Source organism: Leuciscus leuciscus, assembly GCF_965113295.1.
Source record: "Leuciscus leuciscus genome assembly, chromosome: 10".
NCBI classification, from domain to species: Eukaryota; Metazoa; Chordata; class Actinopteri; order Cypriniformes; family Leuciscidae; genus Leuciscus; species Leuciscus leuciscus.
In genome coordinates, this window is record NC_138734.1 from 19,924,976 (window position 1) to 19,951,090 (window position 26,115).

Consider the following 26,115-nt stretch of genomic DNA (forward strand, 5'->3'; position numbering starts at 1 on the left):
TCCTTTACATATATTTAGTCAATTTGAGAAGATAATTAAAGATTTTCTGTGGAACAAGAAGAAGCCAAGAGTTAATATAACGAAAATGTGGGCCTCTAGAGACATTGGGGGAATGGCTCTTCCAAATGTGAAACTGTATAATTTAGCATTTGAAATGTCAAGACTGGTCAAACACTGGACAGGGTTGGACTCTGAACTGAGCTGGATCAAGATTGAACAGGAACTAGTGAGCCCTTTTACACCCTTGGATGTTCTCTCACAGGGTTCAGCTAATAATGGACAGGACTTTCATCAGAACCCGGTACTCATGTATTCTAAAGCTGTCTGGAGAGGTACACAAGATTTGTGGAGCATCTCATTTAAGACAACCTTATGCCTCGTTATGGAACAACTCTGCTGCACAGATTGGGAAAAAAACTGTATATTGGAATGAATGGCTTGCCAAAGGCATACACAGGATAAGTGATCTTTATTCAGAGGGAGTGTTTATGTCCTTTGTTGAAATAACCCAAAAATATGGTCTGACTAGGAAAACAAATTTTTGGAAATATAAGGGATTGTATTACCAAAGGAAAATTTACTCAAAGCACAAATGCAGTGGTGGAGTTTTTAGAATTGTCTGGATCAGCACATAGAGCAGCTGTTTTCTACAAATTATTTAACAATTTAAAAAAATAGATATGTGAAAATTTGAGGACCATCTGGCAGAGAGATCTGAGTTGTGTCATTGGTAAAGAAGATTGGTGCAAAGTTCTGTCACACTCCAATAAATATATAAGAGAGGCCAGGGGTACAAATTAATACATAGGTGGTACTTCACTCCTTCTAAACTTCACAGAATGGGATTTATGCCTAATAATATATGCTGGAAATGCAGCTCAGATCCAGGGACATTTCTGCATGCTATTTGGGAATGTGGGACAGTTTACCCCTTTTGGCAAAGAGTACTGGACAGTATAGGAAGGTGGATTGGCTTGACAATACCCATGTCACCAAGATTGTGCTTATTAGGGGATCAGTCTGTGTTACCGGGAGTTTTGAAATATGATTTTGTGGTTATAAAGGTGGGGGTGATTACATCTGCCCGAGTGATTCTCATTGTGTGGAAGGATCCATCTCCTCCAGAGTTTAACAGGTGGAAAGAAAATATGCTGAAAATTGTGTCATATGAAAAATTCTTGGCCAGGATTAATGATGATATGGAGGGTTTTGACAAATCTTGGGGACGGGTTTTTGACTGAGATTGATGGAATTTTTATTTTTGAGTGCACTTCTTTTTTTGTTAAGTCTATTTTTTTTTTTTGTAGTTACATGTATAGGCACTTTATAATTTGATTTTATTGTATCTTTTTTGTGTCTGTCTGTAGTGGTTATTGATAATGCGCCCAAAATACAAATGTGAATTAATCATGTGTTTGGAAGCTGTCTTTTTATTTTTTTATTTTTTTATGGGTGTTTGGTTTTGTTTTGGGCGAAACAACCAATAACAATAGTTTGCGCGAGTTAACATAGCGGTGTATTGATTTTTATTTGTAGTCTGTATTATTATTTAATTAATTGGTCAAATGACATGACAGTGTATGAATACAAAGGTAATAATGCAATGTAAACTGTTAGGCAAGCAGACAAAATTGTAAATTCACACAAAATCACATAAGGCAAAAGGTTTCTGCTGCACTGCTCTCTTGAGGGTGAAACTATTATTGTTAATAATGATAATAATTATATTTTAACATATACATTGAAGAGCTGTTATGATAAAAAAATCATTAAATACTAATTAATTATCATAATAATACGTTAAAAGGCAGATATTTCTGTAGTATGTTGTCGAAAACATTACGTTGTACAGATCTTGTAAAAATTTCAACGTTGATTTAGAAGTGTTTTTGTTAACCTTTTTCAACCATTTAGCATTAAACGTTATTTCAACGTTGTAACAACAACTGACATTATTTCAACCATATTTCAACGTTGAAGGTCGATCATGTGCCGGCTTGGATACTGCCCGCCCACTTATTGCGCGCGCAGACACCAGGGAAAACTTGAACCTCAAACACATCAGCTGATTCTGGATTGCATCATGTCGAGAAGACGCTGTGCTCTACCAATGTGAAGGTAAAGCCAGTTTTTTTTCACTGCCCAAGGACGAGCATGTGAAGAATCAGTGGTTAAAATTCATCTTTACCACAACACCACAGCAGTATAATCCTAAACTTTTGCAGTGTTCCCTTTATTTTACTGACGACTGCTTCTCAAATCTCGGAGTTCAATGCAGGATTCGCAAACCGCTTGCTCTTGAAAGATGGTGTTCAAAATACTTAGTTTTGAGTTTTATATTGTGTTGGTCTCCTGCTCATCCTCCTCACAATATTAACTGAAATACTTCTGCAAATCAGTTGTGGGCCACTATTACCTAAAACTCTGTCTATTAATGCAGATTGTCTGTCGTTCTCATTACTTTGATGAAAGATAAAGCATGGAGCCAAATTTGTTTTACCAACGTTTATGTTACATCAGTCATTCACGCTAGAGCTCGGATAATGTATGCACTGTCATTGATACAGTTTCTACATGTTCACCGTAATAAATTAGAAAAATACTCGGGTAAATAAATAAGTACAACTAAAATAATCGGTTTGTTGATGGACATGCACTTGTTAATGCTGATGGTGAGGAATTACAGTTGCAACATCTCATAATGTACCTCAAACTGAGTATCACTGAGAAACATCCTGCTCGAGTCGTCCTTGCGATGGAGGTTCGGGTTGAATATCTAGTTCTTCACAATGTTTCATCATCGGACTAGCGCTCGGATTAATATGGTAAAATCGACGTCATTGTTCGTTACTGTGTTTAGTTTACGGTGTAGGAAGCCCCAGAACAAGCAGAGCTGGCGATGTTATGGCAATGGCCGTTTTTGTTTTCGACGTGCGCGCTGCACGCAGTAGACCAATCACAACAGACTGAGCTGTCTGGCCAATCAGAGCAGAGTAGCTCGCAGAAAGGAGGGATTTAGAGAGAATGATTCATCTGATGAGTCGTTTGAGAATCATTGAAAATGTGGTGATGTGCAAATGTAAATTATGAGAAAATGAAACAGTTTTTTTACCTTAGATGCATGTAAGGAGACTCCAAAACAACATTACAAAACTTTAAAATAGCATAATAGGGGCACTTTAAGGGGTTACTAATGACACATCATTTGGATATTAGGCATCTTTGTTTTGCCACCGAATCGCGTAGCAGAGTCTGATTGTCCGAATGAGCCAGTGGGATGTGTTGGGAAGTGCTAGCCAGGCTTTCAGGTCCTGTGAGAGCAGCACCAAAGGGACAACCAATGTACCTGCAGAGGGGCAGTAAAGAGGAGTGGAGGGGCCCAATCAGGAAAGCATCATGTCCTGAAGTAGAGGCAGTGCATGTGGTATAACTCTTCCCTTGCTCATTGGATCCTGCAAGGGAGTGGCTGGAGATGCATGAGGAAGCAGCATGTCCTCGAAGTGTGAACTCAAAAATGTGTGACAAAAAGAGGGGGGTTTGTTATTGAAGGTTGCAGTAAAATATTGCTATGACAAAGTTACAGTGAATATTGCACTAAATTAAAAGTTCAAATGTTACAAATAAATTACAATATTGATGTTTTAATACTGGTTGCACTAATATAACAATGGTATGATATTTTTTTTTGTGCCTTTTTTCTCAGTTTTACTATCAGTGTTGTATAAGGGTTTTTATTTATAATAGTAACCCTAGAATGTGATGAAACAGAGTTTAAGAATGTGTTAATAACTGGAATGATATATATGAATTTTGATGACTGCAGAAATATGTTCATTCAGTATACACATTATCCCACCCAAAAAACACACCCTCACACACTTTTCCATACAAATTTTACAAAATAATTATTGATTATTTTATGGGTTTTTTAATGTCACATCATTTGAATATTTTCATCTCTGGGAAACAATTTGGATTAAACACATTTTGTGGAAAACACATTTATAAAAGTAGTTTGTTTTGTTTAAAAATTAAATAAATATGTGAGGTGGAAAGGGGGGGCTTTTACCCCACACTCAGGACAAAAGGCTCACCAGCATGGGGGCAAAAGGCCCCTGATACAAATACTTTATCTATTATTTGTTCCAAAGAAACACTTAACTACCATGTTCTCTTTACATTGATAAATGAATTTAAATGTTCTTTTATTCAATAAATACATTAATTGAATTTCCATTTTAAAAGTACAGAAAAATTTTACCCAAACGATTTAATTAAAATGATTGAAAATATTGGCATAGTGAAACATGTTTAGAAAAGTACTGCAGTGTGTTTTTTTTTGCCACCTAGGGCCCTATTTTGCACCCGACGCACAGCAGACTTTTCCCTCGACAGACGGACGTCAGTAAATTAGGAAATGAACTTGCGTGAAGCCCGGGGGTTCAGCGAAAAGAGGAGGCGTGTTCCGGCGCAAACGTTCCCTGGTGCTATTTTGCAGTTCCAGAAAACAATTCTGCCACAGACCAGGAAAAACCTAGTCTAAAGTCAGTGTTGCGTTTTCAGTGGCACGTTCAGATGCTATTTTTACCCTCTGAGGTCGGCAAACGCGCCCCCGCGTTTTGCTGGATTTTCTTCACATTGTAGTACAATAAACTTAAATTACTCCGTCATTTATGGTTATACAGAAAAAAGAAATATAAAAAAAGAATCTGTGATATTTCTACTTTTGTATGTGTCCACTTACAATCAAATCAAAACATTGTGCTTTTGTAAAATAAAGAAAATAAACAGTTCTGCCTCTCCGTCGCGGTGAACTTTTTTTTCTTGAGCACGTCTATAAACTGAAACAAAACTCAGCGAATACTTGTCACACATTTATAAGCCATATACCTTTATACACATTTAACTGTGTACTTTTAAATGATCGGATTCAAACTGAAAACAAATATTCTCTGTTTAAGTAATTTGTATAAAACCAACAGGATGTCCAGTATCTGAAACGCTTGCTAATTACTACACGCCCACTCGCGCAAAAGTGATTCACATGCAAATCTCCACATGGAACGCGAACGCCCTCGTTACCTCTGTTGTAAAGTTTTCTTTTATCGAAGCAGAGACCAGGAGACAGTTGGGATCACGTTCAAACAGAAGAGTTTCTTTATTTGAGCGAGGCTGCGGTTTCGTCCAACATAATCTGAAGTATATGAATTTACATGGTGTCTTATAGGCATTTTAGGAGGAGGGACTTTTGAAGGTGGAGACAAGTTCAAACAAAGCATGTAAATGAGTATACAGGTTAACCCTCTGGAGTCTGAGCGTTTTTTTGGGCCCTGGGGGTGTTCTGACATGCTCTGACATTTGTGCTTTTTTCAGTTGCTTATAAACATATTAATGGCAAAGGTGTAAATTCACTCTATATAGCACAAACAGGACTACAATAATATGTGAGCCACATGTATGTACATGTTTTCATTTTTGAGAGAATAATGTTTATGCGTGGTTATCGAAAAAACTAAAAATTAAAGTTTTTGAAATAAGGCCACAAAACACATACTAAATATGTGGCAATAAGACTTTTGACTAATGGATGTCGTCGCCTATAGTTTTTTCTTCCAAATTATGTGAAAATAGTCTTGCTTTATCGTTCACATAAAACCATACATTGATTTAAATTGATGTAAAACAGGTTTTGCTTGGAAAGCCAATATGCGAGGGGGCGTGAACGAGGAGTGGTTTACACCTTAGAATACACCCACTCTGCATAATTAGCCATTCACTCAGGTGTGACACTGACTGAGCCACAATGCAAGGACAAAAGATATATTTAGAAGAAGACTTATATTGACCATTTAAGATTTTGCTTACATCTATCTTGTAAATATGTTTTGCTATTTTATTAAAACGGTTACAATTACAACAATAATTACAATTTCAACAATATTTCAAGTGTACTCTTTCTTTGTAAAAAAAATGATTATAGGCCTACATTTTATCTATGTATTCATTAGTTTGAATATAACCAACATTGGAACAGCTAACATCTTAGTTGATGACTTTATTTTTGACAAAAATAGTATTTTATATATAGAAATTGCTAAACAAAAGCTTATTTGATGTGGCAGTATATTCTACAGTAAAAACTGTACCCAAATCTAGTCAACAAAATGTTGTCTTTCATATTTCGTCTGACTGTAACGTTGTTTTCATGAAATATTAGGGCATATTGTTAATTTGCAGTTTAATACGTTGCTTATACAAATAGCCTACATTTTATTTCAACATTCAGTCGATGTTTACTTATCTCAGTATAGCAATGCAGTTTGCTAAAACATCATCATTCATTCACACACGCGATTTAAATTTAAACTGTCTTTGCCAGCTGTGGTAAACAGCGCGCATCTCTGCCGTTTATTCATTCATAAACAGAAACCCACGTGAAGAAATTCACGTGAGAAGGAAAAAACTTACTAGTATTCCTCAGCTCGCTCCTCGATATACCCGCACTTCTGAGGGACATTTTCCATTAGTATTATTCCTCACAGCGCTGCAAGACGGTGTAAACAAGTAATGATCTAAATAAACTTGTGTGTTTTCTCGAGCTGATGGGGGCGTTCACAGGATTGCCTCAGCCATTTGCATTTGAATAGCGCGCGCTCTCCGTGGGCGTGTCACATTACATCTGAATTAGCTGTAATTAGGTCGACTGGAATCGCTCTCTTTTAATACAGATTTCACAAGATGAGAATATTTGTTTTTTATATAAATTACTTCATTTAAAAGAAGAGAATTCAAGCTTCATGCCTGTGTGTCTGTATGTCTGTTTGACTGAGTATTCGCTTAGTTATTGTTAATTTTCGGACGCGTTTCAGAATGGACTACACTGGCAGACAGAAGGCAGAACTCGCTTCGTGTTTATTTTTCTTTATTTGGCAAAAAGCACAACACTTTGTTTTTATTGTGAGTATACACAAAAATAATACACATTTAACAGAATCGATTGATGTATGAAACTCCTATGGAAAATCAAAGTCAACAGAGTATTTATGAGTTTCTTTTACACTAATAAAAAAAAAGCGAGCTGGTATCGCCGGCGATACCGTAGACCTCAGGGGGTTAAGGTAACACCCTAGACTGTGAGGGTCTGGCCAATCCTAATTCAATTAGCATAAGGCTCCAAGAGCCATTTGGGTCCGAAAGCCATTTGCAGAACAAAAGGTGAGATTCTCAGTGAATCATTCGTGTGCTGATCTCATCAGCATAACAGTGATCCAATCAGCCTGACTAGATCGCCCATACATTAACATTATCATAGAGACAAAAGCACAGCTGTACATTGAGCTTACTGGTCAGGAAATGCATAAGGACAAAGGATGAGGGTGAGAGTCTCAGGAATTGACTCATTTAGAGAAACAGGACTGGCAGGAAATCTCTTGATATAATCATCATAACAGCTGCTAAACTTTCTCAGTTTATATTGGAATCTAAATTAAAACCTCAAATGCTAAAATCAGTATTCTTCACTGTGATGTTATGTAAGGAAGCATATTTGAAATAGATTCTTAAATTTGTAACCCTTCAGTCCCCCGTTTGAGAGTTCTTAAAAAAACTCTCACATAATATACAAATTTAAACACTTAAAAGTTCATTCTTGTAACTTTTGATCGTCACAGGCACATATAACTTATTCTGTGTCATAGTGTCATAGTTCTTCTCAAAACCATAACTGTTGACACATACGACGCAGGGTGTAAAATGTCGTATAAACTACATGATTGCACAGAAAACCATGTAGCATAAGAGTGGAAGTCTTGAAAGTCCATGGCGCCTGAATAGCTGTGAAATCTGTTTCCTGTAGAAAACAAAGAAACGGCAGAACAGCAATATTCATGCATAGACTTCATTCTTCCATAAGTCATTTGATCGTATAGTGGTTTTAAGTCTAACTTTTATCAAAGTACACTTAAAAGTTCATTCTTGTAACTTGAAAAAGTTACAGGCACAAGCATGATCTGTGTTGTTCATCTGTAATTGCATGCTGACACAGAAACAAAACATGCAATTAGGGTCCGCGTTGTGTATTTTTTTCTTTTTTCTTTTGTGATAGTTCGTTCAGCAGTGGGTCTAGTTGTCTTCTTGAGGTTGTGGCTTCATATGCAGGTGAGACGTCGTTGCATATGGATTTTTTGGAACCAGCCATCAAGTGGTATCTGTACAGAGGAAGAAAGAAAACAGAAAACAGAGCAGTATTTTTTCAAACACTAGGGTTGTAGCAGTATTTGTCATAAAGACTGCAAACATTAGGGTTTTATCCTCTGTTCAATCTTAATCTGCTATTGTTGTTCCGTCTTTCCCTGTTTCTTATTTCAGGCGACACCTAAAGACCAGTGAGGTAAGGATGGACTAAAAAAATGGGGAAGGCCTATGAGGTTGTCTTCACCCTGGATTGGCCCCCGACGCCTGTTGCGTTCAGTTCTTTCCAGGGCCCTCACTGGTCCATGTGTCCTATCCTATCCCTGTTGGTGGAGGAACAACTTTACAGTGTGAAACATGAGTCCTAGTAGGCATCATAACAGAGGATGGTGTCTGATTGTAATGTTCTGCAGTATAACATTTAAGGCTGTGAGTCTTACTTAATGTCTTCCAAACAAAGGATGTGACAGTCAATAAGTCTTTCATCTTTGTTGTAAGTCACTGGGGAGATTAAGCAATCACAGCCTAAATGGTTAACACCTTATCAAGTTGCCCAATGAGTTTAATGAGGAGGGGAGGGGCTGCTTCAGAGTAGCAAGCAAGCTGAGCAGAAGCTGAGTAACCTTGTTAACTTCTTTAGAGTTCTTTTTGTTTTTCCTACATTCTTTTCCAAAATGTCCGTGCTTACCACAGTAAGAACAACTGGCTTCTCGAGGACTTTTGCGTTTCTTTGGCTTCTCTGAGGTGACCATAACAGAAACTGCTGCAATTCTTACTCTCTCTTTGACATCAGAATCTCTTTCCCAAATAGCTAAACTTTCTAGGTTACTTCTGAGAGTTCTTTTAGCCCACGTAATATCTAGGAATGGCAAGGCTGTTCTGTACTCAGCTACAAGACCATCTGCCCAAATTCGGATTAGAGCTCCTTTGTCAGCTAACACACTTTCGGAATCATCCACTATTCCACTGTACGTTACCGCTACCTGACAGAACCTCTCAGTATATTCACTCACAGTTTCTTCTTTCTCTTGTACACAGCTAGTAACTCTCGACCAATCGATTTTGGGTCCAAAGATATTCTTTAGGATTTTCAAAACACCTTCTCTCAAATCGCCTTTACTGACATGTTGCAGTTCGGAAGCAACAGCAGACTCAAAATTGTTGAATTCAGATTCAGTTAGAATTTGTGACATCAGCTGTGTGACTTCCGGCAACGACATGTCGTAAAGATGCATTTTACTGAACAATGCTCTTCTAAATTCAGAAAAATTTGTGCGTGCTGAGGGTAAACTCTGGGAGAGTCTATCTATATCCTTAGGACCTAAAGATTTTTTGGCAACCGTTTGTATTTGGACAACAGAAGAGTTCGGAGTAACACTTTTAGTTCCCTGAGATCTTCTCCTAGCCCCACAAACCTGCACTGAATCTACAGGCTGATCAGTTACTGATTGGATGGCTACATTTGTTTCAAAGAAAGCTTTTAAGTCAGGATAATTGTTATCAGGCTGACTAACTTCTTCCACATCAGTTTTTTCTGCATCTTTGTTGCGGTTTACTTTCTTAGTCAACGAAGATATTCTAGCACGGAGCTCTTTGATCTGTTTCTCTAGCTCGGAGTTGCGCTTAGACTGTTCTGTAGCTAGGGTTAAACCAAATTCTCTGTGACAACAGATAAAACTTTTCACACTGTTCTTGCGAATACTTTCTCCTAGTACCTTCTTACAATCTTCAATTGACCACACTTTCTCTGGATCAATGCCAAATTTCTTTGTTAAATTCAATCTGACTGGCTCAGTCACGATGGAGTCTATGTGCTCTGATAACAAAGACTTGAATTCACTATCTGTTAAAGGTGTAGCTAGTCCAGCTTTCTCAGTTGTGGGAATCAGTCTAGTACTTTTCCTAAACATTTTGTGAATTTCTATGTTACCACACAAACAAACACTAAACTTCTCTCTACTGTCTTACAAACAGAGGGTACAATCTTATTAGCACATGACGTTAATCTTCTCTAGCTTACAAAGGACAGGCCTTCTCTAGCAAGAGGATACACACAATATTAACATGTAACTGTTAAACTTCCCTGCCTGAACAACAAAGGATAAATTTCATCTCTAAAAGACAACTTTAGAGGATAACTTAGTTAACAAAACCCTGCAGCTGTTTGTTAACTTCTTCTCTGTCGTCGCAGAGGAAAACTATTTTGTACTGGTCTGCTAAGGTTCTTTGGATGGAGTGAAACTCACCAAGTCTTTCGTTTGTAGAGAAAGATTCCGTCTGGAAAAATTCAGTCTTTGAGATCTTTTTGGAGCTTGAAGTTTTCAATCTGGATTCAGAAGATTCAGTCTGGAACTTAGTCAGGCTTTGTTGAGATCTTTGAGCTTGAAGTTTCAAGATTCAGTTTCCTTTTTCTCCATCCGGGTCACGGCACCATCTGTTGTAAAGTTTTCTTTTATCGAAGCAGAGACCAGGAGACAGTTGGGATCACGTTCAAACAGAAGAGTTTCTTTATTTGAGTGCGGCTGCGGTTTCGTCCAACATAATCTGAAGTATATGAATTTACATGGTGTCTTATAGGCATTTTAGGAGGAGGGACTTTTGAAGGTGGAGACAAGTTCAAACAAAGCATGTAAATGAGTATACAGGTTAAGGTAACACCCTAGACTGTGAGGGTCTGGCCAATCCTAATTCAATCAGCATAAGGCTCCAAGAGCCATTTGGGTCCGAAAGCCATTTGCAGAACAAAAGGTGAGATTCTCAGTGAATCATTCGTGTGCTGATCTCATCAGCATAACAGTGATCCAATCAGCCTGACTAGATCGCCCATACATTAACATTATCATAGAGACAAAAGCACAGCTGTACATTGAGCTTACTGGTCAGGAAATGCATAAGGACAAAGGGTGAGGGTGAGAGTCTCAGGAATTGACTCATTTAGAGAAACAGGACTGGCAGGAAATCTCTTGATATAATCATCATAACAGCTGCTAAACTTTCTCAGTTTATATTGGAATCTAAATTAAAACCTCAAATGCTAAAATCAGTATTCTTCACTGTGATGTTATGTAAGGAAGCATATTTGAAATAGATTCTTAAATTTGTAACCCTTCACCTCAAACACAAAACACCAAAAAACTTCACAAGTCTCTGCTTTTCGTTAGGTTTGGAAGACACGTCTGAGCTTACATTGGATTTACCCCCAGAAGAAGAAGAACGCGATTTGAAGACAAGAAAGGTAAGAAATTCTTACTTATTAGTTTATGGTATTGTTGCATAAACTTCACATTGCAGTTGAACTGTTGCTAGATATATGGTGAATATGATACTATTTAGACCCGTGTTTACTGTTAAATACTGTTTGTGGATATCTGCTCAAACATAGATATGTATAACCATAATGTTTAATATTTTGGAGCGCAATGGCGTTTGAATCTATCATATTTTGGAGCGCGATGGCGTTTGAATGTATCATATTTTGGAGCGCGCTGTGGGTTTGAATGTATCATATTTTGGAGCGCGCTGTGGGTTTGAATGTATCATATTTTGGAGCGCGCTGTGCGTTTGAATGTATCATATTTTGGAGCGCGCTGTGCGTTTGAATGTATCATATTTTGGAGCGCGCTGTGCGTTTGAATGTATCATATTTTGGAGCGCGATTGCGTTTGAAAGGAAAAATGCACCAAACATTAGGCTTTATGTTTTTACTATTATCTCATTTCATATCATCATAACGAATGGAAACATTTGAAGTAACATAAGATAATCAATATATTTTTCTCTAGCATTGTTACTGAAATCTTTTGGAAGATTTATAGGCTGCTATAGGTTATTGTTATAATTATTTTATGCAGTACTGCACATAGCTTATGCCTACAAGGCACAACAAACATGGTGTTCACTATATTATATATTGTTGGAAACATTTGTGTGTGTGTGTGTGTATTCTGTGAATTTTAAAAAGCAATTTTAACCAGAAAAATCTAAAATGTATTCCCAAAATCGTGCAGGCCTAGTTTCTCTTGATACCAGTATGTTCACTTTTTTTCTTTTCTTTCAGGGACCAGATGCAACTGAGTCCTGCTGACTTCAACATTCACATGAGTCTCTGTACATGAACATGGTAAAGTGAAAATCAAACACCTTGGAAATGAAAGGTATGTACAATGTTTTTAGGAATGGCACAAAGGTCTCTGTCTTTGGATCATTGTTTTCAATGTGCTCTTTTGTCATTTGTTGTGTATTTTTGGATTATGTTGTGTTGCAAATAAATCCAAACAATCTAAAAGCCATTCTTTTTTAAATCTCCTCATTCTTTGTGCAAGGTTGCTCTGAATGACAGGGCCTGATCGCTCCTAATAGGGCAGTTAGGGGAGTGTCTTTGTCTTTCTCAGGTGTTGAAGGCTTACATATTCATGAGATAATCACGTCTCTTCGCATATGGCTTTCTCACACAAAACACGTCTTAGAAATTTTAAATCAATATATTGTCTTATCTGAATGAGCAGTCAGGGGGATTTTCACATAGTTTTGGAGCAAATATTCTAGGCTACGTGATACAATTTTCAAAAGTCTTGTGAAGAAATAATCAGTATGGGTTTCATGGCCTTATTTCAGTGACAATTTCTTTTGGTATTTTCACAAACCACGCATAAATGTCATTATCTCAAAACTACAAACTTTTACATACATGCTGCTGATATATTATTGTAGCAGAGTTTGTGCTAAATACAGTGTAATAAGACTTTAGCCATGACAATGTCACAAGTAACAGAAATAAGCACAAATGTCAGAGCATGTCAGAACACCTCCAGGGCCAGAAAACAGCTCAGACCTCAGAGGGTTAAGGGCGTATGCTTGGCCATAATGTAGCTTCTGCACAACACGCCTACACTTTGCTTCTCTCATCTACACGCAAACCATACATAATTACAAGGAAAAATATTCCACATGCGGGAAATCATTGTGGTGTCCATGAAGATGTGAAAAAATAGGCATAAATCTAGCTTACACATTTACCAAAATTATTATATGCCTGTTTAACCTAAGTTTATTTGGGTGGGTTTCTCCCATCCCCATACAATGTCACTTTACGGCCCTGACGAGAACATCTGTCTCCTCGGCTGTGAACCGCTCCTGGCGTGCGCCTGGCAAATCCGCCATTATAATAGCAATCCGCACCTGCTCTTAAGGGGAATGTGATATGATGTTCTTATTGGTTTATTTCACCTTACGCCCAAACCACACCTATGAATAATGTAGCTACTTCAGACCAACCCATTTTAGATTTGCGTCGGGCGCAAGAGTAATTTATCCCGCCGGTATAATAGCAGATCCGCCCACAAAGTTACTTGTGTTTTACGTTTGATACTTGCGTCTCAGATCGTTAAAATAGGGCCCCTTAGTGGTTTAGAGGAAATAAACTAATCAAATGTGTATTTTATCCCAGTGCACCTATAGCCCTGCTGTACCTGTAAAAAATTACTAAAAGCTTTGATACATTCAGAAATAGTCAGAAACTATGTGATTAGATGATTTAATTGTTGGATGATGTGCTCACTTTGACTTGTACTATTCTTGAAAAATCTGAATAGTAAAGGAGGGCCCAGAGTCTCTGTGATGCTTTTCGTCAGGTAATTGCTGCTTTATGGCATTAACACTTAAACAGGCAAGAGTGGAAAATTATCAGCAAAAAAAATTCCAAGTCACTTTTTATATAATCTGGACTTCAGTAAAACTTCAAACTTCAAACACACAAAAAAAATTAATAAGCGATATAGTTTTCTCCCAGGATACATTGCCCGATTTAAAAAAAGCCAAATTCATCAATATTTCTATGATTTATTTGATGCAAAAAATACGTAATATACAAAATATACTGCATGTATGACATGTCTAAGTGTCCTAAAATTGAGGGATACACATTTCTTGTATTTTTACACTGCTGAACTGTCTCGTCTTCAACATCAGGTGTGGGCAACTCTAGCCTTAGAGGTCGAGTGTCCTGCAGGGTTTAGCTCCATCCCTAATCAGTCATATAATGCAGCTTTTGATACAATTTATAATTGTCTAAATAATCCTGAAGACTTTGGTTAGATTTTTCATGTGCTTGATCAGGGTTTGAGCTAAACTCTGCAGGATAGTAACCCTCCAGGAGCAGGGTTGGACACCCCTGTTCCACCATAAAATTAGCAGTGTGAAACCCTGCACAAAAATATCTAGTCAAAAAATGCAAAGTTGTAGTTAACTAGGCATAATAATATCAGTTTTACATGTAAATATTAACATTTGCTTTTTTTTTCCCCTCCGAAATACCAAGGGGGACTGTGTACAGGGGGCCCAGAGGCCAGGAGGGTAAAATAAGGAGCTTCCCTAAGGGCATATAGACTTATAGACTTTTCAAAATGCGCTAAATAACAGCATAAGCAACATATGATTTAATTTTCTTTTTCAAAATCTTAAGACAATGTTCACAATTAATATTAGCAGTTGTTTTGCTGAAGAAAAGAAATGGTTATATATGCCTATTTTCTAGTAAGTCTAATTTAGAATAGGATCTACCGCCAGCAGTTGATTTTGATATTCTAGGTATTATCAACTGGCCGGAATTTTGAGATCGCAATAGACGTGAAGGGTGAAGAGTTTAAACTACGGGGAGAAGAGGATAAAAAGTATGTTGGGGAATTCAGTGTACCTTTATGTTCTCCCAACAGCCATTACATTTACAATTTAAGCACATTTAAGGCAGTGGCACCGCCAATACATTTTTACATATATACAGTAAACCAGTGGAAATGTGACTGAGGAGCCAGCTAGAGAGGTGACGTCAGATACTCCGCCACCTGCAGCAAAAAAGAGAGCCCTGTCAGCCTTTGAATTGGAGTGGGAGAATGTCGCCCAGGGTGATGTCACAGCTATGGAGGATGAGGTCCACATATACCTCAACCTTAACCCCAGCAAGGAATATGACGATTGAGATTTGCTGGGTTGGTGGAGTCAACATGCGAAGACCATTCCTTTGTTGTCAAGACTCGCCCGTCATGTGTTGAGCATACCTGCAAGCAGCAGTACCAGCGAACGCATTTTCAGCACAGCAGGGAGGACGCTGGAGGAGAGGAGGACATCTCTGAAGCCTTCAACAGTGGATGCTGTTCTTTTTCTTCACAGCACTCGTGAAAAAACTGAATGATGACCACCGTACATGTAGCCTACCCTACACACACAGTTCAACGGATTTTTATTTATTTTATTAATATTATTTAACATTAGCCAGTTGGCAAAGAGTTATTTTTGGACATTGTTTTGAACATTGTTCTTCAGTTCAGTTACTTAAAGCAAAGAAAGGTAGGCCGTTTATTTACTCTTTTTTGCGGTTTGATCCCGTAGCACTATATTCTCCCTTCATGCTTATGCTTCTCTGTAATGGACAGTCTGTCCAATATTTTGTGGGCATGATTGGGCATGATCAGAGCCATAGAGAGAGAGAGTTGCGACACTCTTTGATGTCGCCGCTATGGCTGTCACGTGGTTCATGTAAGCCCCAATAGTTCCAAAACATACGCTGGCTGTCATGTTCTTCTATGGGACAGACAGCAGCGATTGCATTATTGAACGGTAAATATAAAATAAAACACACACCCAAGTACTTTTTCAGCTGTTATAGCATTATTGCATTTTGTTAATGTCAGTTTTGCATTTGGAGATAAGTTTTAGGCTATATTTTTGGAGGGAAAAGCTTATAGTGTTCATGTTCGCATGGGTAGTAGCACTGGCTTTAGCGGCTCTAACTTAACTTTTCCATATCATTCATCTGATGATGGACGTCTCATGATATTTATTTTAGCACAACTGGGCTGTATTAGGCTATTGATTCCCGTGATTTTGCTTATCAATTTTGATTCAGCCATTAGCCTACCTTCGTGATCACGCAAAGAGGTCTGCCGTGGCGGTCCGTTCAGAATTCGCTTAGAAGCTAGCTCACTTCTTCTGATGAAAGTGGCCATCCCCCGGGACCACAACGTGAAACATGATCATGTTAAGACTAAGAATATAATTTTAAGATTAAGCCATACACATTATCAAAACTATAACAGATTAAAAACGAATTTAAGCATGGCTGATACAAATGAAGGTTTTCAAATAAAATATTTTTTATTAAACAATGACAGACAACAAAAATGTGTGCTTGTGTGTGTGAACAAGAAAAACAAAAACCAGGGGCAGGTGATCCATGAAACAGACAGGACTGGTGATGGCCATAACAATCCTAAAGGTCCAGCATTGTTCTCACAAGCCGCTTCACTCAAGACAATAATAACATAATGAAAAGTTAGTATATCCCAAAAAATTAAATTAAATAAAAGTTGCTATAAAGGTGGTAGCGATTCATTACCGAACTCTTAGCTGACGAAGTCGCGCTAGCTAACTAACGTTAGCTAGCAGGCAGTGCTTGAAAATTGGTTGAAACAACCAACATAAAATATAAATAATTACGCTGTGCATGTACAAATGAAGACCAGTATAAGCATCGCAAAGGGCCTCTGATACAATATAGACAGTTGACAATTCAAAAGAGGTCGATATTTCGGCAACTTAACTCTGGAACAACTCGACGCGCAGCAATGTAAGTGAATGGTGTCCAACGCCCAAATGACAGTGTTTGGAACTATTCCGATCTTCATATCCCGGAAGTAGGCGGTTAAAAGCGCCGCCATTATTTACAACGGAGGTCTATGGGAGTGTCGCAACTCTCTCTCTCTATGGCTCTGGGCATGATGTTTCAGGCCTATAATAAAAGTTTACCTCTTAGTAGCGTGTAACGTGTGTGTTTTTGCGTGTAGCAGAGACAGCGCGCATCATAGAGCGCGCGTCAGAGAGCGCGCGTCAGAAAGAGCGCATCAAAGAGCGCGCACGTCAGAGAGAGCTTAAAGTGATATTTATGTTGGTCTCGGGTCGGGTCGGGTTCAGGCTGAAAAAAATTGCAGGCGTTGTCGGGCTTGGGTCAGGTAGGGCTTTAACACCACGGGCCAGGGCCGGGTTAGGGCTGGAGTTTTTGGCCCGTACAGGGCTCTAATCAGGGGCAGTCTTCGTGCATGCTCCAAGCCCGGACACCAATCATCCAACCGCGAGCTCTCAGGACATGGTGGAGTGTTCTACTCAAGTCTGATGAGTGTGGCAGCCTGGGCAAGCATGGCTGTGAACTCTGAATACAATTCAGCATGAGCAAACACTGCCGAAGCATCATCCTCCTCTCCAGAGGACAATAGCCCTCTCTCCGATGTAGCTATCGACATCTGATCCTCATCGTAATAGGGACCCACGCTGTCATCCGGCAGCTCGATGGCACACGACACGCTAGAGGAGCGGGAGGTCCGTGGGGATTCACCCGGTGGAAGCGCTCCAACTGTAACCCTGAGATCTCTGCTTTGCACACAGCTAGCATACTGGGTAACATCAGAGGGGTCTCTAGCCTTTATGAGAAAAGCAGGTTAGGAGTGTCCAGTTAGGAGTGGCTCGGCATGCAAATCTCATTAGCCAATTTTTATTTGTCGTTTTTCTACTACTCAGAGGTGATTAGGTATAACCCCTAATGTCGTCACTCGACATAAGGTCAAACGTGACTGTCAGAAAGGCAACTGAGTTCCCATAGTGTGACATGCCCTACAGCTGGGATCATGTTTGTGCAGTCTGACAAGCAACAATAGTAAAAGACTGTTATAAATCGTTATAAATACAATACAATGTTTTAAATACAATGTGCACCCGGCTTATCATGTTTTACAGATTCAAAGGAACCAAAATGATCAGAAGATTAATTTGTGAACTGGATATCGCTGTCAATCATCCACATATTATAAAAGTATATTTTCCCTTTAAAATGTAGTGAAGATTGGGGTTAGGGTCAGCATTTCAACAATATATCCTGTTTATACAGTATAGCCTCAGAAATGATAAATGTTGAATTTATGTCTAAGACAGTGTATGTAGGGTATTCATGTCTGCATTGTTTTTTAAAGTCTGTATTGTATTAGGTTATATGTACATATTTTTGTGAATTTAATAAATCAGTAATTTTTTGTGTGTCTTTGAATAAACAATAAAAATAAAACATTTGCAATGTTAATAGAGACATGTTAGTTTATTTCTTAGCAGGACTTAGATGTTGTTTTTCCCATCATATTTTGCTTTGTATTTTGTTCAGGGTTAAACCGGATGACATAACATTTAGGTGCAAATATGCAGAATAGTAAACTGAAGCTTGAGGCTAAAATGGCAAATATCTCCACAGCTACAGTGAATTTTCCAGGAGAACTGATATAAGCTGGAATAAATGTGATCCATACAGTGCAGAAAATGAGCATACTGAATGTGATGAATTTGGCTTCATTGAAGTTATCAGGCAGCGTGCGAGCCAGAAAAGCCAGAATGAAGCACAAGACAGCCAGTAGGCCAATATAACCCAGCACAGCCCAGAATCCTATAGTAGAACCCAGGCTGCACTCAAGAATGATATTTTCCTTAAGATATTTCATATTTTTGTGAGGAAATGGAGGGGATATTATTAACCAAAGAACACAGATAAGAACCTGTACAAGTGTAAAGGCAAGAACACTGAGTCGCTGTTGTGAAGGCCCAAACCATTTCATGACATTACTTCCTGGAACTGTAGCCTTGAAGGCCATTAACACCACTATTGTTTTCCCCAGAACACAGGAGATACAGAGGACAAAAGTGATCCCAAATGCTGTGTGACGCAACATACAGGACCACTCAGTGGGCCGTCCAATAAAAGTAAGTGAACAGAGGAAACACAGAGTCAATGAGAAGAGCAGGAGGAAGCTCAGCTCTGAGTTGTTGGCTTTTACTATTGGGGTGTCCTTCTTGCTGTAAAACAGGATGGCCACTATCGCAGTTAATCCTACTCCAAACAGTGAGAAAAAGACTAGCACTATACCCAGTACTTCTGTGAATGACAGAAACTCTACAGTTTTTGACACACATTCATTTTTCTCAGCATTTGACCAGTATTCCATTGGACACCGCATGCAGTTATTTGAATCTGGAAAAGGAAGTTGTAATCACTAGTCAGAAACAAAAGGATAGCATTTTCATTTGTGAGCAGTAAAAGAGCAACTAATAAATTTTCTTTAAAGCTGAGAAGGACTGACTATTACCTGTCTCATTGCTGATTTCTCCTTCTGCACATGGAATACAGTCATAACAGCAGACAGGTCTACCATTCTGTGCAGCCTTCCTAGTGCCTGGAGGACAGCTCTCACTGCACACAGACCTTGGCTTCTGCATAAACAAATTGTACCTTGATATATTTATACTGAATCTGAAATGAGTGAGTGATTACAGAATTTTGCGACTTTGATTAATAAATTATGATTATGTATTGTGAGCTAATGTATTGTGAATGCTGTGGAAGTGCTATTATAGAAGTTGAGCAAATTTTTTGTCGTCTTAGCATTTTACAGTCACTTAGTTTAAAACACTCTTCCGTTATGTTTGTCAACCTACACTATAAAACATGATGGCCCAATTAAGTTATTTAAACTTATTTATTCTCTTTAACACCAACCGTCATGACAAGTTTTGGATTTTGAACTCAAAGTTTATAAGCTTTTGAAAATTAAAGTTAAAATAATCACTTGTCTTGGCTATTTGTGAGTTGAAGGTTATCTTCAATATGAGTTTACTAATGTTTTTAAGGCAGCAAGTGAACTTTCATTTTTAAGTTTAACCAACTGGAAATGTTTTTACAGGCCTGGTTTCACAGACATGGCTTAGATAAAGCCAGGATTAGGCCTTAGTTCAATTATGACATTGATGTAGCTTTTATAAATGTTCCTTATAAAAAAAATAGACAAAAACATTACTGGTGTTCATCTTGAGACAAAACAATGGCACTGACATATTTTAAGATATGCAGTTAAAACAGCTAAAACATGCATTTTAGTAAGTTAATGATATGTTAGCTTCTTTCAATTCAAATTACTAACACAAATTTTTATATGTTTGAGTGGTGGAACCATATTATATTTACTAAACTTTCAATAAGTGCAGAGCTTTCAGAATATGGTTTTATATTAGATTTACCCATTTAATTATGTGTCCTTCATGCCTTTCATAAAGGTCAATACAAGTATTTCCTTTTTTTCCCGTTTTTCTTATTTTGTTTCCTTAGTATAAAACCCTTAATTGTCACCAACGCCAGTGGGACGCCTGGTGCTCATTTTATTTATCACCTTTTTTCATATCACATATTTTAATAATCATCATAAATTAGGTATCATTCGAAAGCTTACAAACTCAAAATTCCTTCTGTGAAAACTGTTTAGAAATTGGACGTTGCATTATCATGCAAACGGTACATGGAAAATTATTTTAGCGGGCTCCTACCCTTGTGTGCGGTGTCAGGTTTCATATCACAAAATGTATTTTAACTACTTTATAATCAAAACCTTTTCTTATTTTGACAAAACAAATATCGTTGGAAAGGTCGGAGTCTCAAGGTTCCATAGTTTGTGATAGAAGTGATAATTTAACAGAAATGTATTCATTTGTTAAAGGAGAATGCATACTTTTTTTTTTTTTTACTATGGAATGTGAGTGACACCAGGGGCCTGTACCATGAAGGTAGCTGAACAAACTCGAGGTTACAGGATTAGTTTTGAGTCGACAAAACCAAACCGATGCAATCAGGCTTTATTGGTACCATGATGCAGCTCATCAACTTTCTCTGTCAACTCAGGCTTTGATCCTCAAGCTATGATTACTCCACGCGCGCGTGCACATAAAAGAGTGACGTCGACACTGAACAACCAATCGCGGGTAGAGCGAGAGCGATATATTTTCCCACGGAGGAGCAAGAGATAATCATTCAGAATTACGATGAATTTAAATATGTATTTCAAGCTCGAAACAATACGGTCTCTGCTGCCAAAGCAAGAGAAGACTGTTGGAGAAAGATTGCTGATTGTTAATGTGTAAGTTAAACAAATACGTTCTATATTTATGTAAAATTATGTATGTATGTGTAGCCTATATGTGTAATATAGCCTATAGCCTATTTTTATAATATATAAAAAATGATACATGCACATTTTTTATATATTATAATAGGCTATATTACACATAGGCTACACATACATATATACATAATTTTACATAAATATAGAACGTATTTGTACTACTAAGAAAGCTAGGGAATCCTATCATAAGATTAACAGAATAATAATAAAGATTTAAAATAATTCTTAACAGTATTATATTGTATAGTACATTTGTGCAATTTAAAAAAAATAAAAATAAAAAAAAACCCCTTGTGTTCATGTGATGTCACCCTATCAATATATCTTACCGGCAATTTTATAAAAGCCCTCTTTTATGGACATGGCCGATAAATGTCCGGGGAACACTATTAATGAAACTATTCATGTACTCCTGCAGAGCGAGGACCACCTTACGAATGGTTTGATAAACCGTGTTTTCTAGCTTCTGTGCGTCACCCACCGTGCGGTGCAAGAATGTACCACTTGCAACAAAAAAAACGCAACGCAATATTTGCGGTACAGTAAGTGCATGAATTCGACGTGTTAAATTCTTTATGTGCGGCTCAAGAAGTTCGCAAAAATAAGACATTGCTTCCGCGGAAAATCTGTATCTTTCATACAAGTAACTATCAGGAAAGGCAAGGGGATTTTGTCTGGCTAAAAACTCTTTCTCTACGAAGTGCTCGTCAAACAATTTGCGCTGAGATGTCACAGGATTTGGAAGAAAAGGTGAAGTCATTGTAACAGACACTGGGAATAAGTTACGTCACCTATATGTTTCTTTGCTCTCAGCTGATTGGTCAAACTTCAGTCTGAGATCTTGAATCCAGAACATAACCTGCCCCGGAGCAGGTTAGCCGTGCAGCGTAAGATACCATGGCAACGAACACCGATTAAAGCCGAGCTACTTTCATAGTACCTAAAACCCAGGGTTGGCGGAAACTAAACTGAAACATAGCTGGCTAGCCACCTAAACCGGCTTCATGGTATAGGCCCCTGGTGGCTATTTTTGGTAGATCCTAAACAAACTTTAACTTTTGTGATATCAACTTCAAATTTTTTAACACAACTTAGACATATGGCACTGATTTTATAATAATTTTAGAGAAAATAATATTTTGTAATATATATATTATAATATAAACTATTTCGTTTTTAAATGTAAACTTCCATAACTTTTTCAAACTTTGGATAGTGCATTTTCACATCTAATCTTAAAAAGGGGGGTGACAGTTTAAACAAACCCTGTTGGACAAACAGATTACTTGTATTTACCTCTACCTGTCCTCCAGCCCAGATTATGTTTTCAGTGTTAAGCACAAAGCGCTGGTCAGGGGGCAGTGAGGCATCATAGTATCCCACTGATTTAAACTTTATTGATCCATCTGAGTCCTGCTGCCAATTGACAACTTCATATTGGGCTACTGCACCACCCGTGCTGTCAAACCACACATGATCTCCCGTCTTTATGGTGAAATTCACAATTTTCAGAGCCTCAACAAGCTAGTGGAAAAAGGCAATGACATTATCACTGAGGCATTTTAATATATTGTTCTCTCATTTTCTTCATTTTTATTCAAATGTCTTTTAATCTTTTACTTGTTGTGGTTGTATTGTCAGGCCTTTTTCACAACCTTCTTGTTCTTTGCACTTAAGTAGACTGTGTAGTGAATGAGCCACAGCATAAACTGCTTTGTAGACGTAGCTTGCATATCTTTGTTCAGGCACATCTTCATTGTAATTTTTTAGCAATAGTAGCTCTTCATATCTGCTGCAACTTAAGGCATATTGAGAATAATTCCCCTTTGTCTGTGTACATGGAAAAGCTGTTTTCCAAAATTCTTTTATGACATAACCTGCAAACCCTGCAATGTCGATTTTTCTCACTGCAAACCCCAGTGATCCTCCAAGCACATGGAAACTGTTTGGAGTGATCAAACTCTTTACAGTTATCCATGACTTCACACCAATCATTTGGAGGCCTGTAATGTTCTGAATACTTAACTGATCAACAAGTAAGCCCATCTCAGGAAGTGAAACAAATGCAACAATCACTTTTGCAGTGCTTTTTTTGATTGTGTCTACCACTTTCTGAAGTTTTTCTGGCTCTGTTCGGTAGAATTTTTCAGAGTACTCCACACAAATCCCCTCCTTCTGGGCTATTTTCAGAAATATGGCCATTCCATAGTTTCCATATTCATTGTCACTGTTCACAGCTCCCAACCAGTACCAGCCTAAGTTCTTGACTATGTATGCAAGTGCTCTGCTCTGGTGGTAATCACTAGCCATAGTCCTGAATAATGAAGGGTAATATTTCCTGTTACTGAGGCATTCACATGTAGCAGAGTGACTTATCTGAAAAAGAAAGCACAGAAAACAGTGATACAGTCATCTGTGATTGAGTTAAACATCAAATTATATTGCTCTTTACCACTGGAATCTTAAAAGGTCCCGTAGTTCTAGACAGAATCACTGTTGCAGAAGACTCTGATTCGCCTATGATAGCATGTAAAGGAGACTGTCCATTGCATCTGTGTCCTGGTACAAACTCCTGACCATTCATCAGTCCCATAGTTGCACTCATGGTAGACAGTCTTGAACCACAGGTATCATATATTCGATAACCAATAGAAACATTTGGGAGCAAACTTTCACTTCTGTTAATCTCCTCAATGGCAAAGATCATGATTTGTGCCAGTCGAAAATCTCTCAGATACACACTGTGAAATCAAACATTAAATGGTGAAAAAACATTATGCTTGAAACGCCATGTGCTTCAGTTGCTCTTGAAGTTAATTTATAGATATGATGCATTTTAATTTTATATGTCTTTTTGTTTTAAATACATTATCTTCTCTAATGTTTCGAATATAACAAACCTGGAGCATGTTAGTAGCTGAGGTTTTTGCGTAAACTCAAATGAAGGCAATATTTCTATGCTGTGGACTGGGAAAAGTGCTCCAATGATTATGTCTCCATCCTTGGAAAGCAGTGGATACTGAGGATCTCCCATTATTCGGCAAACAGTGTTTCCTGCCTTCGTATGAAGTTGATGGAAGAGCAGGAGTGTGTAAAGAAAGAGAAGCATCCCAAAAATGTAGCTCAACTGTGAATGCCAAATACATATGACTTGATACAGTATTTGCACTTTTATAGACATAATTAGTATGGATGAATGATTGAGAACGTAGCCAATAATATTGGCAGGACATGAATCAGGTCAAGAAGGGGTAGAACACAGTTAAGCTAATTAGTCTGATTTTCCCATATTGTGAGATGGTAATATATTGTGAATATTAAGATAGTAGAGATAGTAGAGATAAGTTAATATTCAAGAAAGCCTTTGAAAATCCTACTCAAATTATATTTTACATATGTATGTACATATTTTAGGATGTGACTTACATTCAAAAAAATTATTTTGTAATGCTGTTCACTTTATATGAACAGTTCATTTTCATTTAACATCATTGTATCAGGTTTCTCTTTCAAACACGATTGCATCACTCTTTGGTTTAACTCCATGTTATCATTTTGAAAGAACATGTTTCAATCAAATAACTCAATCAAAAAGGGCAACTTTCATTTGACTTGATAATTTCTAAGTAAAATTAATTATTGAATTACAGTTTTTCTCAGTCACTTTGGTGCATTTCTCACATCACTATTTACATTTGCACAACAGTTAATGCAGTTCTCAAAACAATTAGTACAAACTGCAAAACCTAGTTGATAACCTGCAAAAGCGTGTCACTTGCTCAAAATGGATAGCTCATTCCTCAAAAGCAAGTATTCATGTCAATGAAAGTGTCAGTGTCATCAAGATGAAAAGTCCTGACACCATTGTTTATGAACAAGATAGTCAAATGGCTTTGTCATGTTTTCATTATGACAGTTTACTCTGTAAATGTTTTCCAATGCAAAAAAGACAGATCTTGGTGACACTACCTGAAAATGCTCAAGACAGCACTATATACTATTTGCACAGCCATTTGAAAAATACAGTAAAGTTACACATTACTGTATTTAGTGAGGTAACTGAGTACAAGACACTGAATATGTATGTTTCACATTTTTACTGCATATGCTCTTTGCAATTCTAATTTGTTCACAGCATTGTGAAAAATAAAAAATACACCCTTATTTACAACAAACATAAACTCCCTTTGGGTAGAGCTGTGCACAACTGGAAACAATATTGCAGTACATATTGGAACTGAACATTGGTTGCAACTAATGCTTCACACACCCCTTCTCATCAGTGAAAGCTGAGATTCACCTGAGAGAAATTGTTCAATTTAGGAGACATTTTCAGGAAAAATAATATTTTAAAAAAAATTGTAAAATTTGCTTGACAGATTTTGACAACTAGTTCAACATTTTTGTATGTAATGACTCAAGCAATGAAATGAGGACTATTAGTTTTATATGGAATGACTATTCAGCATTCACAAGTATAGTTAATTTTGACAGACATGACATAAGCAAATGATAATGTTATAAAACAGCAGAGAGTTGTATGAAAGCAATTGATGCATGTCCGAAAGCATTTGCAATTTGTTGGAAGGAATGAGAAACTGCTACTATGATGTGCACAAATGACTAAATGTTGTGGAGGTTGAACTAACTGTTGTGCAAATGTAAATAGTGATGTGAGAAATGCACCAAAGCGACTGAGAAAAACTGTAAATAATTCACATAATTCACATGCTTTATTTATTGTCTTGACTGCTGATTTCTTGACTGAATTATATTATTTTATAAGCGCAATGGAACTACTGTTTTGTTTTTGTTGTTGTTTTATTCTGTTGTTTGTCTTGCAATGATTTTAAAATGACAATGTATATAACCCCATTTTAAATTTACATTT

The 26,115-nt window shown here is 37.5% G+C and overlaps 1 protein-coding gene across 1 annotated transcript; it reads right to left on the reverse strand.

Annotated features, from left to right (window-relative positions):
* Positions 1–18,332: 18,332 nt before the first annotated feature.
* Positions 18,333–24,333, reverse strand: LOC309508181 (extracellular calcium-sensing receptor-like; the record flags this gene model as incomplete). The annotated part of the gene is made up of 6 exons (XM_082182705.1): positions 18,333–19,246; positions 19,362–19,485; positions 22,521–22,748; positions 22,845–23,600; positions 23,677–23,965; positions 24,125–24,333. 6 exons carry the CDS (start codon positions 24,331–24,333, stop codon positions 18,333–18,335), a joined length of 2,520 nt encoding a protein of 839 aa, XP_082038831.1.
* Positions 24,334–26,115: the final 1,782 nt, after the last annotated feature.